A 19,322-nucleotide genomic window follows, 5' to 3' on the forward strand; every position below is an offset into this window, starting at 1 on the left:
TCAAGTTATAAAACAATAGTGTTTGAAATGTAAATGATAGCTTACCTTGAGAATGAAAAACATGTGCCATAGACTTTACTTTTTTTTAGATTTCTGGGCTTGTGTCCCATATGAGCTTGACATTTAGGAAGGCTCAATAATAGTTCTCTTCAAGCAATAATCATGTGTTTTTTAGTGGGCTAAAACAATGAAAATATGTCATAACTCACAAGGTTTATTGTAATAATTTTTTTATGAAAAAAATGGAAGAAAATGTGAATTTAATCTAAAGCTCATTTTCATGATTTGGATGATTGGATTGAAATTACCATTTCAAAATTCATATAATCATGTTTTGTTGTTCAAGGTTCGAATTATGCCTAAAAGTTATCAGGTACAACTCTGTCGAGTTCAAGATGAGTAGCATAACCATCGATATCTACTCGATATGTGACAGTTTCAGTGATTACTAGCAATATTTTCTATCACAAGACGAGCACACAATAAAGTTTAAAATGTGGTGATTCAATATATGACTAGATGGAGGCATGGAGTCCATATAGATTGAAAGAAATATTGTCCAGTTTACTTGGATTCATAGGTAAACTAATGTAAGATTGCTTTTATAATCCTACCAAACATTTAAGAAGATTCTCATACTCCTCTCAGAAAAGAGATAGAAACACCAAGTTTTGATCAATATCAGCAACATCCATCCTCCATCTTGGCCTTTTTTAGCAGCTTAACAACCTCCATCATTGTAGGCCGCATCCACGGCTCGTCGCATGTGCATGACCTTGCAATGTCAAGAACACGCAACATCTGATCCTTCAACGATGAAAAACGAGACAAAAAAGGATCTAATATTTCACATTCCCTGCCATTTTTAATCATCCACCTCACCCATCCTACAAGATTGCCTCCCTCAACATCGGCTTGTCCAATAGGTGCTCGTCCAGTTACGAGCTCGAGCATCACCACTCCAAAGCTGTAAACGTCTCCCTTGGTCGTGGCCACCATTTTCTGGCCATATTCTGGGGGTATGTAACCGAATGTACCAGCTAGAATGGTCGAAACATGGCTCTCGCAAGCACTTATTATACGAGCCAAGCCAAAATCCGAGACACGGGGTTCAAAGTTTTTGTCTAGCAATATGTTACTGGACTTTACATCTCTGTGAATGATGTGGGGAACGAACCCGTGGTGCAGAAAAGCAAGCCCCTTAGCAGACCCCAAGGCAATCTTGATCCGAGCAGCCCAGTTGAGCCCTTCAAATGCAGCTGCCTGATTCCTCAGCCAAAAGTCCAGGCTCCCATTTTCCATATACTCATATATCAAGAATCTCTCATCTGCAAACACACAATAACCAAGCAATGATAGTAAGTTATCGTGTTTTACCTTTCCAATAGTCTCCATTTCGGCCAAGAATTCGCGTTCCCCATGTAAATGGCCTCCATTAAGCCTTTTGACAGCTATAGTTCGTCCATCGGGAAGCCTTGCTTTGTATACCGTCCCGAATCCACCATCGCCAATGATACAACTCTTGCTAAAATTTTCAGTTGCTGATAAAATATCAGCAGCTTTTAGCCGCAACAGAGTATACTCGAAGGTGGCAACATTAATACTCAAGGGCTCCTTTATTTTCTTTTCTAAAAGCCCCTCATTAGAAGCTGACTCAGGCTTACCATTGGAGCCGCCAACAACTGTGCTGTCCTTTTTCAGCATTTTCCATCTGAGAAGACCACAGAGTAGGATCAAGAAGATTATCGCGCCAATAGCAACAGCTAACAATGAACAACGACGCCCAATTGAAGTGGACGAATAAATTTTCCTAGAAGGTAGCATAGGTAGGCCAAGAAAACACGACTTTGCCTCAGCGCAAGAGGCTGGATAGCCCGTAGAGAAACTGTTGCTGGAGAAATTTGCAAAAGCGAGGCTTTCTATGTCACAAATTTTACAGGGAAAATCATATTGAAACTTGTTTTCTGATATGTCAAGATACGTCAATGCAACAAGTGTTGCAAGAGAAACAGGCAATTTTCCTCTTAATGTGTTGTTGTGAAGGTCCAATACAGACAGAGATGTTAGATTTGAGATTGAATCATCAAGGAAACCAGAGAATTTGTTGTTGCTGGCATTTAAGACCAGGAGAGAACTGACACTTCCAAGGTTGAACGAAATTGAGCCGGACAAATAATTTGAACTGACATCCAAATAGGACAAAGTTTTAATACGGAATAGTGAAGCTGGCAATGGACCTGTTAAGACATTATTTGAGAGATCAAGCTTGGCTAGATTTGGCATTGTCAACCCTATATTATCAGGAATCGACCCTCGAATGTTGTTATGAGAAAGCACGACGCCTTGAAGATTTTTCATTGAGAAAAACTGAGAATCGAGGAAACCTGATAAATTATTGGATGACAAGTCAAGTAAAGTTAAATTAACAAGTGAAGCCAACCCATCAGGGATACTCCCATTGAGCTTGTTTCCCTGAAAAAGTAGTTCTGTGATAACGATGCAGTTCCTGATTGATTCGGGAATCGGCCCCTCAAGGTCATTACGAGACAGATCAAGCATGCCATAATGTTGAACGAACTCTGAGTCTGGTAAAGACACTCTCTGGAAACCGGAACAAATCTCCTCGGGTATGAACCCAGAGAAATGATTGTCTGAGAGGACTAAGTTGTCTAACAACTTCAGTTCAGATATGGATTTTGGAATTTCACCTGTCAACCCATTTGCACCGAGATCCAAAGATACGAGGTTTGAACACTTAAATACTTCCGATGGTACACTTCCAGTTAACTTATTGCCATGTAAAGATAAATTAGTCAGGTTTTTAAGCTTTCCAATGCTAGAAGGGATGTTGCCTTCAAACAAATTACTATCAAGTTGCAGTCTTTCAAGCGTCAGGACGTTAGAAACTGCACTTGATATTGTCCCTTCAAGTAAATTATCGCTTAATGAGATCTCCATAAGTGTTTTGGACTCCCAGAGTTGATCTGGAATTCTACCGTGCAATTTGTTTTTTGAGAGTTCCAAAATTATCAGTCCAAGTTTTCCAAAATAGGCTGGTATTTCACCCGAGATTTCATTGTCAGACAATATCAAATCTGTGAGGCTATAACAGGCACTGAAAGCATCACCTATACTACCAGAGAATTTGTTTCTTGACAGTGAAAGAGTTGCCAGCGACCGAGCACTGCATATATCTGAAGATATTTTACCAAATAGCTTGTTGGCACTTACATCTAAAAGGGTCAGTGAAGGAAGACTAAGTAGTGGTAAATTCCCAGTAAAAAGATTCTGTGAGAGCACAATAGACTCGGCTTTTCTCCACTCGGAAATCCACTCGGGCACTGGACCTGACAAATGGTTTGAGTCAAGGAGAAGTGAACTGATGGACTCTAGTCCTACAAGATCAGAGGGTAAGTGACCAGAAAATGAATTAAAAGACAAATTTATTATCTTTAAATTCTTGCAGTTTCCCAAACCAGAAGGTATGGTTCCATGCAACCCCGAGTTTGGAGCAATGAGATAAACTAGATTGATCAGCCTCCCAATACTTGCAGGCAATTCTCCATCAAAAGTATTCTGGGCTAGATTCAAGTAACTCAAGTGACTCAGCATTGAAATTTCTTCAGGAACATTTCCTTTGAACCTGCAATTCTGAAGATCAAGTACTTCAAGATTTGTCAGATTGCCAATCGAAGATGGTATGGTACCAGTAAGAAAATTCCATGCAAAATCAAGAATTCGAAGCATCTGTAGTTTCCCAATTTCTGCAAACAAACTACCCGAAAATTTGTTCTGTCGAGCACTGAAGTACAAAAGCCTTGTAAGATTAGCTAAACTCAATGGAAGACTCCCAGAGAAAACGTTGTTGCTGATATCAAGAGACTCCATTTGCTGAAGGTTACCAAGTTCTTTTGGGAGATTTCCCGAAAAAAAATTTGAATGCAGAGACAGTTCCTTAAGCTGAGTGAGTAGACCAATTGTAGATGGTAAAGTTCCCGAAAAACCATTGTCATCAAGAACAAGTTGCTTCAGATATTTCAGTTTAGCGATGCTTGGAGGCAGCACTCCAGTTAATCTATTGTCACTCAGATCAAGAACCTCTAAATTCTCTAAGTCCCAAAATTCTTGATAAATTTCACCAGTGAAAGCACAGCGGCTGAGGTTAAGATATTTGAGAGATCGAAACTCACCAATTTTCCTAGGCAATGGAAGGTTATGAGGTGGTTTATTTTTACATGGCAATTCTATATGGCTTACTACTAAACCATCACACTTTATTCCAGCCCATTTGCACGGAAAAGTCTCCGGATCAAACCAACTCGGGGGAATCTCTTGTTTATCAACTAGGGAGTTTCTTAGATCATTCAATAAGTCAGTATCATTGAGTAAAATGGCACTCAAAGACAGTTCCAAAATGCAGCAGACGAGCATAATGAGGAGAAGAACACAAGAAGATTTCCAACAAGCATTTGTAGTTAGGAGCATGTTTAGGATAGCAGATGCACTTCAGATATCAAGGTAAGCCTGCGTTTATGAAATAAATTAGATGAAATTTTCTAAAATACCCTGTTGTTGTTGTCATGTAAATTACTTTAGATGATTCTAAATAAGAACTACTTTGTATAATCTAATGGAAGAGTTGTAAAAACCAACTGTACAAGTAATCAATAATCATAGACTGAATGGTCAAGGAGCTGTATTTCAAGCAAATGCCATAAATTGCAACTTCATCACTTGAGAACACATAAGCGGAAAACATATGATATAGGATGAACCAAGAATTTTGAATAGGAAGCAGCATATGATATAGAATAGTATATATGTATTAACGTATATACACTCACGCACACCCCAATAAAATCTTATTTTCTGAAAATAAAATTCTGTTTTTAGAAAAATTAAATGTGTTACTTAAAACTTTGAGGAGACATCCATCTCGTGGTTGCTCATACTTTTTGTTACAATCATTCATGAGATGAGAATGATTCAACTGAATCAGTTTCATTACTTGGACTATAGAAGTGCTAGTGCATCAAAACGGGCTTTGATTGGGATGAGCCTTCCAGCCCAAGTTTATTTCATAGTTGGATCTATTTTTTTGTTAGGCCAGGCAGGCCGGAGTTGGGCAGCCCAACCTAATTAAAAGTGTTAGAGATAAAAGAAAAACGAAAATTTATTGCAAAAGATCTCATGCTGATCTTGATACGAGTCATCGGCCTTGGAGACGAAAAATTATGACTATTAAAAACATCATAAAGAAATTACCTTGGGCCTGACTTCAAATTTCCTAACCTCAAAAAAGCCACCAGCCCCACCAGATGCTAACTTATTGACTGCCCACAAATCATGATCTTCCTAAATCCAAGAATTGGTTTTTTTATACATCGCACAAACTCGGGAGCAATGATTGAACTATGATAATAATCCAAAATACTCTAGATTTCATTTACATGGAACATGCTAGAAAAGTGTCAGCCTATGGTCTTTAACACAAAAATGTTAGGGCTAAGTATTTATGAACACAAAAAATCCAATAATGATCAAATGCAGAATCCAAGAAATTTAATGAAATTTAAAAGTAGGCATTTAATATCAGGCAAAGTGTTCCCCCTTAAGAGATTTCATGGCAATTTCAAAAGGGAACACCTGACGGAATTCTGGGTGTCAGCTTTGTATTGATTGTGAGTGGTGGCAAGTAATAACTGGAAAAAAATGCCAGCTTTATTCCCAGGCGTTGGACTCGAGAAAGATTCACAGTGGGGATACCCAAAAAAACATCATCCAAATCTCATTTCGATTTCAACAATCAATAGATGACAGAACAGGAATTGATCCAGTTTCTTGATAATTTGGATTCCCATAGATTTGAACTAAAAGCTGATTCTTTCTTTAAACTTTAACTGTTAGTGAAGAAGAAAATAACCCCGGTTCAAATATTTGATAACTCTATTTTATTTCTGTTTAAAAACATTTAAAAACAAGGCTCAAATTTAATATACCAAAATCAAGTCAAATAATATAAATTAACTAAGGTGTGTATATTCAAGATCTTAAAACTTCGAACAAATTCGGAGCTGAACTATTTAGTAACTCAATTTCAGTTGTGGTTACTGACCAAAACCAAGAACAAATTTTGATTCGGAGGACGATGGTCGACTCTAATTTATATATATATGATTTTTTTTACCTATACATACACATATATGCATTCAAACAGCATCCATTTCCCATCAATTAGCCCAGAATCTTTACACCTCTTTCTGCATGCACGTAGGCTAAAGCTGCAGCCTATAGTAACCACCCAGATCATTAAACTAGTTTCTTCTGTCAAATTTCTCTCAAAAATGAATATCAACTGGAAAGGGCCTCAACGTTTTCCAAAAAGGAAGAGTTCAGACACTTATTCAACAATCAAATGCCAATCATCTTCTACAAATAAATAAATAAATAAAAAAGCCGTAAAAGAGCAAACTAAGAAACCACTAAAAAACCTCACATTACCATTTTAGAAAGAGCTTGAAATTTCCCAATACCAACTTCACCAATCTTCTTGTCGAAAACCCAAACCCAAGAAAATCCCAGAAGCGAGGATGCTTAAGCAGAAAAGAGCGAGCACGCAAATCAACAGAAACACCTAGTGATAGAGTTTATGGGTCCTAAATTTGTTTTGCAACCGTTTCGTACTAGAAAATCATTTTGCGAGACTGGTAAATGGGGATTTGATTCTGTTGTACAGAGAGTCCGTATGCAGAGCGAAGAGCGTCGTTTTGTGTGTGTGAAAGGCGTGCCTCCCATGAGAATGTACCTGAAATTAATCAATCTCTCTGCTTTGTGTAATCAAGAGGAGTTGGTGACATGCATAAAAAGCAGACGGTTACAACTAAATATTGATTTTTGGAAGGACAAAAAATTTTAGTTCTATGTTTTTCTAAAAAAATTATATTAATTATGAGACGGTCTCTTGTAAGACGATCTCACGAATCTTTATCTGTAAGATTGGTCAACCCTATCGATATTCATAATAAAAAGTAATACTATTAGCATAAAAAGTAATACTTTTTCATTGATGACCCAAATAAGATATATGTCTCACAAAATACGACCTGTGAGACCGTCTCACACAAATTTTTACAAATAATTATAACCCAATGTCGGATAAAACACTATTTAACATGGTATAGTCTGCAGTGAAGATGGCTCCATACTGGTTACTTTTATTACCAGTTTGAAACAACTTTGACTTCGAAAATCCGATGGATTTATGGAATTAGTAGCTAGTTATTATTTCTGAAATTTTAAAAAAAAAAAAGGCAAGAGAGTTACCACTCAAAACAAAATCCTAGTTGGTATTAAAAATATATGATCTAAGTAGGAGAAGAGATGATTAAATCAAAATAATTTTATTTAAAGTTTGACGATTTTTCAAAGGGTTATATGAATGTACTATCATGATGGTCCGAAGTTATAATTTATAGTTCATTACTTTCTTTTAATATGTGATGCAAATGCTATCGATCAATGAGGTTTTACATATCGAGCGTAGCGTTATTTAAAAATATATTCAATGATCCACATTTATCCTTACATGTAGGATCTGTATTTATAATTTATAGTCGGTGACATGTATGAAATGACTAAGATGAAGAGTGAATTTGAAATTAGGGCATAAAAATATAACGTAAGAGATTTCAAATATTTTATTTTAATTTTGAACCAAATGACTTTATTGATTGACAGTGAAAGGAGGTCGGCTCAACCAAAGAAGGCCTGACCCAATAAGCTCAGCCGAGTAATCGGCCCAGCCCAATTAATATAAGGGACTTAGCCCAGACGACGGGCCTTCCATTGCTGAGTCCGCAAGTAGCCCAACCTTTGAACTGTTAAAATTTGAAAATAAATTAAACAATAATTGATGCTTTTTAATTTTACTTTCAAATTATTTACCTATTGATTTAAGAATAAAAACATATCATGCTCATTTAAATCTATTACTTTTAATGTTGCGATGAAAACTGATCCTAGAAATAATTCTTTAAGTCATTTATTTTATTGACAAAATTGCTAATTTAATTTTGATATTTGCGGACAGATTCAATTGAAAACATAAAAGGGTACAAAAGTCATTGTCTTTATTTGATTTGATGGTGAAACCTAACAAAAATATAATATAATGGTGGAGTTTGTCATAATGGTTGTATCAAAGGGTGCATGTTATGTTGCTAAATACCCAAAATATAATACATCATAATTAATTGTATTAAAAAAATTATTTATAGGTGGCATTTCAATTGAATGATTTGGATTTGAGAAAATAATTTCGAGAAAAGATTCAAATGACTATATTTTTTTGGGAATTTAAAATCCATTGTACTAATTAACAAACAAGTAAAAAAATGTAAAAAAATGAATTTCGAATAACATGGATTTGAAATTTTTAGCTCAAAATCCATAAATCCCAAGTCAATCTTAGATTGCGCTTGAATTGTTACTTTTAAATGAAGTGATATGGAGTTATGGATTTCAAATGAAATATATCTTGGAACATTTGAAAACACTACATATATCATAACTTGATATAAAATGGATATGAAATCTACGTTTATTTTGTTTATTCAAGCAAATCGATAAACTTAAAATCAACATCCTACAAATACAGATCAGTGGATCAAACACAACCTTACAGTCAAAATGCTAATGTTAAAATCACACTATTTTAGTTTAGAATGGGTTCTTGAGGGAATCATTCAAGGCATATGGTGCATAAGATTCACAAACATGGGTTCAAAGAATGATATAAACAATAGACCAAAAAGAAATTATAACCCTCTTCCCATTTGACAAAAAGGAAACTACACTTACGAGTAATCTAACAGAGCAAACTTCACATGCAAACCTATTTTTCCACCTTCAACAACCAACTTAGCGGCAGTTACTAACCAATGTCCCGGGACATCATATGGGCCTCGTGAAACTTCGGTGGTATCGACATATTTAAGCAGCTTCGTGGATCGAACAGGCACAGGTGGACCATCAGGGAAGACACCTGAATTAAGGGCTGTCGCAGGCTGCTTCGGAGCATCAGCCACGGCCCTTTGGGTGAACGTGAAAGTTGTACTAAGTTTCGTGAAAAAATTGGACTTCCGAGATGCTTCGGGCGTCGATGCCCACTCTGTTTTGCGGATCGTGCAGTTCGGTAAGTGGGTGTAAAGTAGACGGAGGTGGAGGACCTTTCGGGGCCAGTTTCCCTTTATTATGAGCTGTGCTCCGGTCACAATGAAAACACCACTGGATTCTCCTTGAACCCAGGTGGGATCGTGTTTGACAATGGAGGAGCATATATTTGAGAATTTCTTCCATCGGACTGGTTCTAAGAACTGGTCGGAGAATTCATAGTCATCAGAGCCTCGCCACTGGGGCTTCTGTGCGGTCGAAGTAGATGAGGCAAATGCCATTATATCTGGAAGATTTGAAAGATGCTCTACATGAACAGCTAGACGATTGCTTTTCTTTCCTTCCAGGTATAGGCGGAGGCCAAGCACGGGTTTTTGATCACTTACAACCTACAATTGAGCTCAAATGATGAGGTTTTTTTTTTTATTTTTTTTATCGACAGGTGCAATCACTAACAGAGGATATTGAAATTCAGTTCAGGAAGGCGACTCAGTTATTCTTAGAAACCCCGTAATTTCACAAAAAATTACACATGAAATCGCAAACTCTCGTTCATTGGGGACTGCTCCTACGCTGCTCGCCAATTCCCATCCTCGGGATTGCCTCTGATTACCAATTTATTAAAATAACCATCTAAATAACATAACCAGGTGAAAAAACTTTGCCAAGAGCCATGATTCCCATATAGAATATAACTTGAAGTGAATTCAGTTCATGACATCAGATAGCATACCGATAATTTAAATAAATTCCAAATGTTTGTCCTACTCATTCAAATTCACATCATACAATCTGAGTAATCTCTAGGTGATCATTTCATGCGTGCACACAGGACATAGGTAAGCCAGCATGCTGGGGTGTAGTATCAAGATAAGAATGGTGCAACCATCTATAATAAAGCGGAATGCTTTATTTGGATAAAAGAATCATGATTAGAACTCCAAAAATTAATCAAGAGCAGTGAGACTTTGCATAATTTCGCTTCCAATGTAAAAATTTAGTGCACACCTGGGTGGAGCTCAAATAAATCTTTGGACCTAAGAAACAGAACTGCAATGAAGGGATAGATGTTTTCCTTCTTTGATGCCTCAGGGGCAACTCACAGAACAGAGGCGCCCACTGTCTCGGAACTTGAAACTCCAAAAAATATTGCAAATCTTCTATAGCTGGCTTGTCTACAAAGAGAAAATTAACGTTAATTTTCCATTAATAATTAATACCGGAGGAAAAACCCATGCATAAGTGTAGACAAAAAAGGCATAACAACAAAAGAAAAAAATTTATTGGTCGTATCAGAGAATCAGAAGAGCATACACCACAAGTAAAGAAAGAAATTTATTGGTCACATCAGAGAGAATCAGAAGAGCATACACCGTAAGTACAGGTTAATGGCGTGACTAAGATAGCCACTCCCAGGAATTCCATTAAGTAGAGAGGTAATGGGGACAAATTTGAAAAGAATAGCTTCCGGATTAGCTGCCATTGTCTGGAGCCACCGGGAATGACTTTGAGCAAACATGTCACCACCTCTTTTTGACCATATAATTGTGAGTCCCTGATTCAAATAATATTACAAATCAACTATCATAATGGCAACAGTAATTAAAATAATTATTATTATTGATATATGTAAATATACGGGTAACTTACATCCTTGCTTGATGTTTCTGTAATGCTGGTAAATTGCATGGTATGTGGCTGTAGCATACGAGTAAATACCTCGGGAACCTACATAATGAAACCATTTCAAGAACTCAACAATCATAGTATAGTCTAACGAGAATCAAGTAATCGACAAATGGATACAAACAGACACATGCACAAGAGTACACATACACAAACATGTACCGACCTTTTTTGGGTTATCCTTTGCCTTCCTCTCTAGAATAGGACTATTAGCATCAGAGAACAGACAATCTCCAAGTTCCTCCAAATATCCTTTGAGTTCGGCTGAAGGAACTGTAGAAGATGACCTCTGCTTAACACAAAGTAAATCCTGGCCCCCGACTGCCAATCCCACAACTATATGCGTTCCGTAGGTCTCAATAAATCTGGCTAATAAATATCAATCAGTACCATGACAAGATAGAAGATGACAAATAGATGGTAATAGTTCTCGAGGACACTTGGCAAGGTTGGAATCACATGCCTAACTGAATCTAGAGCATGAATGCAAGGGGAAGCTCTGGGGGAAGGTTGTAAAGAAGAAAGAACTATAGCTTGCAAAAAAAATTCTGCACCGGAGACTCATTTTCACATGCCACGGTGTATTTGAAAAATACAGCACTACTTGCACAAGTCAGATTTTCCAACGATAGAAGCAAGAACACAATGGCTTTAAGAAAAGGAGGGCACATTCATGGTATCCCGTTCTCAACAGGTTAAGAGGGTAAAATCACTGCAAAAACTATTCATGGGGCTAATAAGATGCAACACCGACAAAAACTATTTATAGGGCTGATAAGATGCAACACCAACGCACACCAAGAATCCAAGTTTCAATCACTAAATAATTGTGTCATTTAAAAAGTTCTACAATAGAAAAGGCCATTAATCCTGCAGCAACTACCATCCTCCACAATTTTTCTAGGGGAAGTCATCAACTTGGCAAAAGCACTACTTTTGTGTCATATCAAAGACTATTTGGCTACTCAAACTTTTTCAGTGTTACAAGTAAAAATCTTACTCAGTTCTAACTTAAATGTTTATGCATACAAGTATGACTATGAGATTTGGAATCAGAAATCAAAAACAAATTTGGATGAATTTTAGAAGTCCAAATTAAGGCTTATCTGCCAATAAAATTCATCAGAAACCATAGGCATAAGCTTTACACTCAACTCAAAGTTCTGATATACTAAAATAATACCAAGACTACTATCATGGTTTTTGTACTTTAATTACTATAATGTTCATAATGGCTATCGACCCTAAAACTTCTCATGATTTCAAAAAGAGAGAAGGGTGTTAACTTGAATTTACCTGGATAATGCAGCTGGATTCCAACGAGATGGAACAGACTTCTTCACATGGTCGTGGAGAACTAACTGTGATGCATTAAGGTGCAAACAGAAAAGTGAAATGAAGTAACCATCAAATGCAAGATGTTTAGCGTCCTCAGCATCATTCAACCACGCTCCGGTTAAATCAAAAATAGCATTAAGATACCCGGACGGCACTTTTCCCTGGACCGACGACTTCTGATTAAGTAGCTCCGACATCTTCAATAAAAACAATTTTTCTTAGCTAAAAGAACTTCAAAATTTATATAAACAGACAAACTAAAATAATATGTCATAAACAACCCTTTCAATGGCAAAATCCATGTAACCAGACAAACTGATCAAATCAACGAATTCAGGCTCACGCAGAAAACAATTCATGATTCCATTCTTTCTTTCTTATATATTAGCTTAAATCAGTAACTGTGGAATCTATTCATATCGAGATTACATATCCGTTCACACATTAATTTTGTTTGACATAGGATAGATCAGAAATATGTCTTATCCTTCATTTTTAAATTTTAAATTTTATTGAGGAATTTTAATCTTTCTTTAAAAAATAATTCAATCTTCAACAACTATAACTAACATGATAACACGACTGTTGTTTGGATGGCTCACTCACACACCCAAAAGTTCACTCTATTCTTCATGACATCAAAGTCATATGATCACTGTCGATTAAAGAAAACAAATCCTTTCCTGGACACCGAACTACACACACACAAGTTCAAAGCAAGCCAATCCCAAGAGACTACCCTTCTACATAAAAGAGTTGTTCGAGCTTATTAGCCAACACCCAACAATGTCGGATCAAAACACATATCCAAAACAAATTATTTATTAACAGATTAATCGATTGATGCTTTCAAACACCGATATAAACTAACACCACAACAATCTAAAAAAGGTCAATTTTCTTTTCTTTTTTTTAAAAAGAAGAAGCAATCCCACGAGCTCATATAAGGATACAAAATTCAGAAAAACAAATAACCTGATTGAACTGGAGAACATCAGACTTGAACCTTATGTGATCCCCTTTATCGACACGGATGCACTCCGGCACGCCCGGAATCGTGACTCCTCCGCCGAGCCCCGGCACGACAACGTCACGCCTCGTCTCTTCATCCAAAACCACCAATCTACCACCCTCGGGACACCTCTTCACGAACTTGAGCCTGAAGTCACTTGCAAGGTCGAACCCCTGGCCCAAAGCCTCCGTCGCCCTCACCTCTATGGGCCTACTCTCGTACTCCTCGGATTCAGACATGGCGGAGCAACGGCGTCGTCTTGGCTTGAAGGTGAACAGTAGTGCGTGTGTGTGAGAGAGAGAAAGAGAAGGGGGGTTGTTTGATGGGGAATGCTAAAGACTTCAGTTTGAAACTTTCACCGTCTTTCGGCTGTTGATTTGGACATCATGTTTTGATTTGCCTCAAATAGCATTTTTGAATTACAATGTCATATAATTTTTCAACTCATGTGAGACAGTTCGTGACTCGAATATGTTATTTGAATCATCTATAAAAAGATATTATTTTTTATGTTAAGAGTATTATTTTTTATTGTACATATCGGTAGGGTTGACCCACCTCACACATAAAAATTCGTGAGACAGTACAAGAGACTTACTCATAATTTTTTCGTCCGACGGTCTCATAGATTTGATCACATCTATTTATATATATAATAATAAATAATATTTTTAACACAAAAATTAATATACGATTCTAACAAGAGACCCTGTCTCACAAAATCGTCACACAAAAATTTTTGTAATAAAGAAATTGTTTTTATTCAATTTGATTGTTAAACTAATAATTTAAATTCAAAGTAATTTTTAAAAACTAATTTTTAACAATTGTAATCAGTTTTAATTGGCTATTTGATGCGATTATTGAAATTATTTGTGATGAATCGACATCGTAGTTAGTTTTAATTGATTATTCGATGTGATTATTAGAAATATTTGCGATAAATCGAGATATTTGATTGTTATGTATTGATTGATTGAACTAGATTAAATAAAGATAAACGTGCATATCGAAAGAATCACCTTATCACGATTCGATTCGATTCGATTCGATTCGATTCGAAGAACTCTACAAAGACAACTAAACACTCCCCCATATATTATCCAATAATTTGCTGTCATAATCTTTTAATTACTAAAGTATTACATTATTCGAATAATTGCATGATAAATGCCAAAAAGTAAAGCAAATGGGAAGTAAGTTCATAATATAATATCATATGTTATAATATAAAAGAGATGAATTCAGAAATTTAAGAGAGTGGTCCACTTTGGTGGGTGTAGAAAATATGTTGATGAAAGTTGTGGATTTGGCAATGGTCACACTTACATTGTCCTACTCTAATCTATTCTAACAACTAACTTTGTCCTCGTCAATTGTATATATATCATCTTTTAGTGTTGTCAAAATGAGATACGCTCTATCAACATAATACGATTTAACCCAAAAAAAAGAAGTTTGGGTTTGAGATTTTCGAGTTCGGGTCAGCAGAAAAAATGATCGGGTTGGATTGGGTCCGGATTGGCCCGAAAATTTAAAATTTTTTTAAAAAATATCATTGTACTAGTAACTATGCACACGTGATACGTGTGTGTACAATCTTTTTTATTATTATCGAATCTCGATGGACTAAAGTGAAATTTGACAAATTATGGAAGGACTCAATTGATATTTGAATTGGTGAAATATAAATAAATACAAATAAAAGTGTGTGTTGAAATAAAAAAAAACAAAAAAACAAAAGTGTAATATTAATATCATATAAGGGTAAAATTGGAAAAAAAAATGGTGTCATCTTTAGGTAGTTATTATCATGTACTCACATTTAATATAATAGCATAGATATATAACATATGTAGGGTTGTCAAAATGAGACATGACCTATCAATACGACAGATTTTAACCTAAAAAAATCAAGTTTGGGTTTGGGATTTTCGGGTTCGGGTCAGATCGGATTGGACCCGATAGCTGACCCAGAAAAAATGATCGGGTTGGATTGGGTTCGGATTGACCCGAAAATTTTAAAAAATATAATTAATAAATATTACCTACGTTTTTATATATTGTATGTCTGAAAAAATATTTATTGTATATTTAGATCATAAATTTTCATAATTTAATATTGATTTCGAACATTTTTTATTTTTTAAATAATTGTTTATTTGATTTAGTAAATATATTTCATTTTTCTACAATTATATTTTCAAATTTAAATCATATATATATATATATATATATATATATATTAAGTAGATTTTGTTATTATGTGTTTAAATTAAAATATTATTATTTTTTTATTTTTATTTAATTTTCTTAAAAAAATTTAAAAAAATTCAAAATGAGGTTAATAGGTTGATTCGGATTGAGAGTGTTCGGGTTGGTTCGGGCTTGGGTTGAGCAATTTTTGAATAGTATCATTGCTCAATCCGACCCAATCCACCCGAATTGACACCCCTATACACACATATGTATATATAATGTGTATTTATCTATTTTCGATATGGTCAAATTTGTATCGAGAGTGTTGATGTGGTACTGCATATATAGGATATGCGTGTCATTTCGATACCACGTCGACCATAGACTGGAAAAAAAAAGATCGAAATTGAATCAAATTGATGTTAGTGGTGGGTCGATTTACGGTGGTTGGTGAATTGTTGGTTTAGCGTAGACTATCAATTGTACTTGCAACCTCACATGGATTTTTAATGTTATTAATTAATTTTAAAAATTTTGAGTTATTTAACACGATTTAACAAATTATTGAGTTATTAATAAAATTTACTAAAATAGGTTCTTACAATAATGTTTATTAGATGAATTTTTTTGTATCTACTAAAATATTAAGATAATTACTATTATTTATTATATAAAAAAATGTTCGATAAATTTTTTGATTTTTATGCACGCGTTATATGCTGATACAACCGTAACAAGCGCAACAACAATATTTGTTATTATCATTTCATTAATTGACAAGTGGAATTAATTCATTTTAAATTTTAGAATATTTTATACCTTTGAAATAAATATTTTTTTATAGAAAACAAGTATTAATGGAAGAGAAGAAGTTAACACGCCAAAATCAATGCCGCAATAAATGTTACTTGCAAAATGTCAAAACCATGGGCACAATAAATGTTACGTGTATAAAAGTTGAACATTCATAGTGATAATTTCATCAATAATATAACGATAATTACAACAATTATATTGTGATATTTTGCTATTTTGTTGTGAGATTTTGTTTTCATTTCATGATATTTTATATTGAATTTATCGTGAAATTTTGATAAATAGAATTTTTATATTGAATTTTTGTTGTTGTAAGAATTGTTGTTGTACATACAACATTACTCTAATTTTTTTGGACACGTCACTTGTTATAATATGTATATTTGGCTTATTTCAACATCAAAAGTATCCATCATAGGATTGCAAACTTAATATTTCACAATAAAAAATTTAAGGAAACTTTCTAGAATGTGGATGCCATATTATTCTAATATATATTTGGGCTGAATATTTATTTTTACTGATATGGGCTTAATAATATATTTCTTTTTTTATATAACACTTGACAATATAGGTTGAATATTTATTTCTATGGGCTTATTAAGTTTTGCATGAATTGATGAAGTCAAAAAATAAAAATTAAAAATTAAAAAGAAAAATTAAAATTTTCAACACTAAACTATTATGTGGTATAGCGGATAGGAATTTGTAATGATCAAACATTAATTATTAGATCAAAAGTTATAATTGTTAGTTAAGAAGTACTTTTAATTTCTTATACTCGTAACAACGTAAAGTGTAACTACTAGGATGCTAATGGATCGAGCTGTTAGGCTCATGAGTATGGAGAAGTCTGTGTCTATCTTCTAGTTTTGTCTCATATATATTATAGACCAGTTTTAGCCTATCTGTACCATCGTGTCTGCCATCAGTAGAAACATTATTATCCTTTGAAATCCGACGTTACACTTTTACGACTTATTAGCCAACCAGATGCGCAACGTCAGCAGCTTGACACACAAAAACATCCAATGAGATACTACTTTCACTTATGCACCGTTAACTCAACATATTATTAAATGTGAGATCTTTAGAGTAACTACATTAGAGGAAACTAAAATATTTAATTGCATAATTACACTTCAAAATAATAATAATAATAATATATGCAACACGTGCACTTCTTTTACTAGTCTATATTATATTTAAGAAAACAAACTTGACAGTGAAACATTTCAAATTTCTCCTAAAAATTTATTTTTTTTTTAATAACCATGATCTTGTTAACTTCCAATATTATTTTAGAAGGGAAAATTAGCAATTATTCTTGAATACCAGATTGTTAGAGAAAAGGTGACCTCTACCTGTTGTCCATGGAGAGTTACAGGCTGTTCGGCGAGGAAATGTTAATATATGAAAAGAATTTTCAAAATGTTCAAGTCGCTTCTTGTTCTGTGAGCATTAAGTAACCTACGGGAAGACATTGAATATATTGACACGTGTGCATATGATATCAATCATCTTTTGTAGGCACCAGTTATCTCTGAAATCGTTTATGAACCTAGATCGACGAATAAAGTAGCCCATAAAATCGCAAATTTTGTCTCTCCATCTCCTTCGTCTTTTGTATGAATGAATAGTATAGTAGATCACGGTTGGTTGAATTTGCAATGAATAATTTTGCTTAATAAATTTACATGTTTTTTTTTTTTTTAAAAAAAGATATAATTTCTTGTAATTACATAAATAAAATCAAGCTGTCTAAGTGAAATTTTTAGAATATCCAAAATTCACATCTTTCTTTTTTTTTTTTAGCCTTTTATATTTTTGCATGAAAATTTAAATTTATGTAAAAAAATTTAAAACTCATTAAAAATTAGAAAATTTTAAATTTATTTTAATTATCAAATTTTAATTTCAATTTTTTTAATTAAAGTGATTGTTGAAAAAATGGTTTAAATTATGAGTAGGTCTTTTGTGAGACGGTCTCACGAATCTTTATCTGTGAGACGAGTCAACCCTACCGATATTCATAATAAAAAATAATACTCTTAGCATGAAAAGTTATACTTTTTCATGGATGACCCAAATAAGAGATCCATCTCGTAAAATACGACCCGTCTCACACAAATGTTTGCCTTAAATCATACTAGTATTTAACTCGTGCGATGAACGGGATGATATTATTAAAAATTAGTGAAAAATGAATAGAAATTTACATTGAAAAAATAATATAATTATAAAAAATAAAATAAAAACTATTTTTTCGTTAATTTTAAAAAAAAATTAAATACAACGCATGTCGATTAATTTTTTTGGCTAATAATCACTATTATATATCAAAATTTTAGATTGTGTTAGCCTAAGGCAATGACATGATGCTTATCGTGTTTAGTGTATTGATGTCGACCACCAACCTTAATACATATTTAATTCTCTAATTTTCGAGAAGCTATATATTATTATTTTTTAACATTTGATAAAAAAATATTTTTAAATCAAATTTAATAAAATTTCAATAATTTCGTCTAAATCCACATTCACAAACAATTTTGTGACATGACACGTGTTTGACACATTTGAATGATAACAATAATTGTTTCATCAATATCTTTATCCAAATGGGTTGTGATTTTATCTAATGTCTCGTTATTTCCATATGTAGGTAGTTCATAACAAAGAACAAATCCAAATTTAAACGAACATTACATCTTGGAAGGATTCAACTCAGATATAGTGCTGAAAAGAGGAGTCATTTCAGAATTTAATTTCGGAGTAGATAAATTTAGTAAGATAAATAGAATAAAATTGGTTTCTAATATAATATGCAATATTGCATTATTTATTATTTAAAATTCAGATAAGACATCCCAAGGGACAAAAATTATACATTGGATGCTTTTGACAGAATTATATCATACATTAACTCTTTAAAATTATGAAAATCTCGAATTGCATGTATTGAGTGTCAAACATTTCTGATTATTAAGGGTAATTTAATGTCCATTTGAAACTCTTTTGAATCTATCTCTTTTAATTTTTTTGGGCTTTCTTATTTGAATTTTTAAGAAGACAATTCAAGATATACAATATACATATG

At 33.9% G+C, this 19,322-nt stretch overlaps 2 protein-coding genes across 2 annotated transcripts; both read right to left on the bottom strand.

The window, feature by feature from the left end:
- Positions 1-505: 505 nt before the first annotated feature.
- On the bottom strand, positions 506-6,776 carry LOC140964248 (leucine-rich repeat receptor protein kinase MSP1-like). Its single transcript, XM_073423868.1, has 2 exons — positions 6,502-6,776; positions 506-4,524 (listed from the first exon to the last, which is right to left on the bottom strand). The coding sequence occupies exon 2, from the start codon at positions 4,483-4,485 to the stop codon at positions 682-684; it is 3,804 nt and encodes a 1,267-aa protein (XP_073279969.1). The 5' UTR covers positions 4,486-4,524; positions 6,502-6,776; the 3' UTR covers positions 506-681.
- A 1,887-nt stretch (positions 6,777-8,663) lies between these two features.
- LOC140964253 (MACPF domain-containing protein At4g24290-like) lies at positions 8,664-13,584 on the bottom strand. Its single transcript, XM_073423881.1, has 7 exons — positions 13,171-13,584; positions 12,154-12,392; positions 11,024-11,222; positions 10,822-10,899; positions 10,543-10,726; positions 10,180-10,346; positions 8,664-9,560 (listed from the first exon to the last, which is right to left on the bottom strand). The coding sequence occupies exons 1-7, from the start codon at positions 13,444-13,446 to the stop codon at positions 8,856-8,858; spliced, it is 1,848 nt and encodes a 615-aa protein (XP_073279982.1). The 5' UTR covers positions 13,447-13,584; the 3' UTR covers positions 8,664-8,855.
- Between the last annotated feature and the right edge of the window lie 5,738 nt (positions 13,585-19,322).

Source organism: Primulina huaijiensis, chromosome 2 (genome assembly GCF_012295235.1).
Source record: "Primulina huaijiensis isolate GDHJ02 chromosome 2, ASM1229523v2, whole genome shotgun sequence".
Taxonomy (NCBI): Eukaryota; Viridiplantae; Streptophyta; class Magnoliopsida; order Lamiales; family Gesneriaceae; genus Primulina; species Primulina huaijiensis.

Bases quoted from the DNA above. Each gene is read 5' to 3' on its own strand.
- LOC140964253 (XM_073423881.1), bottom strand. From the start codon at position 13,446: ATGTCTGAATCCGAGGAGTACGAGAGTAGGCCCATAGAGGTGAGGGCG. The intron at 10,900-11,023 runs GTCGGTACATGT...TTCATTATGTAG, and splicing joins CAAAGGATAACCCAAAAAAG to GTTCCCGAGGTATTTACTCG. The intron at 10,347-10,542 runs GTATGCTCTTCT...TTCTCTTTGTAG, and splicing joins CATTAACCTGTACTTACGGT to ACAAGCCAGCTATAGAAGAT.
- LOC140964248 (XM_073423868.1), bottom strand. From the start codon at position 4,485: ATGCTCCTAACTACAAATGCTTGTTGGAAATCTTCTTGTGTTCTTCTC.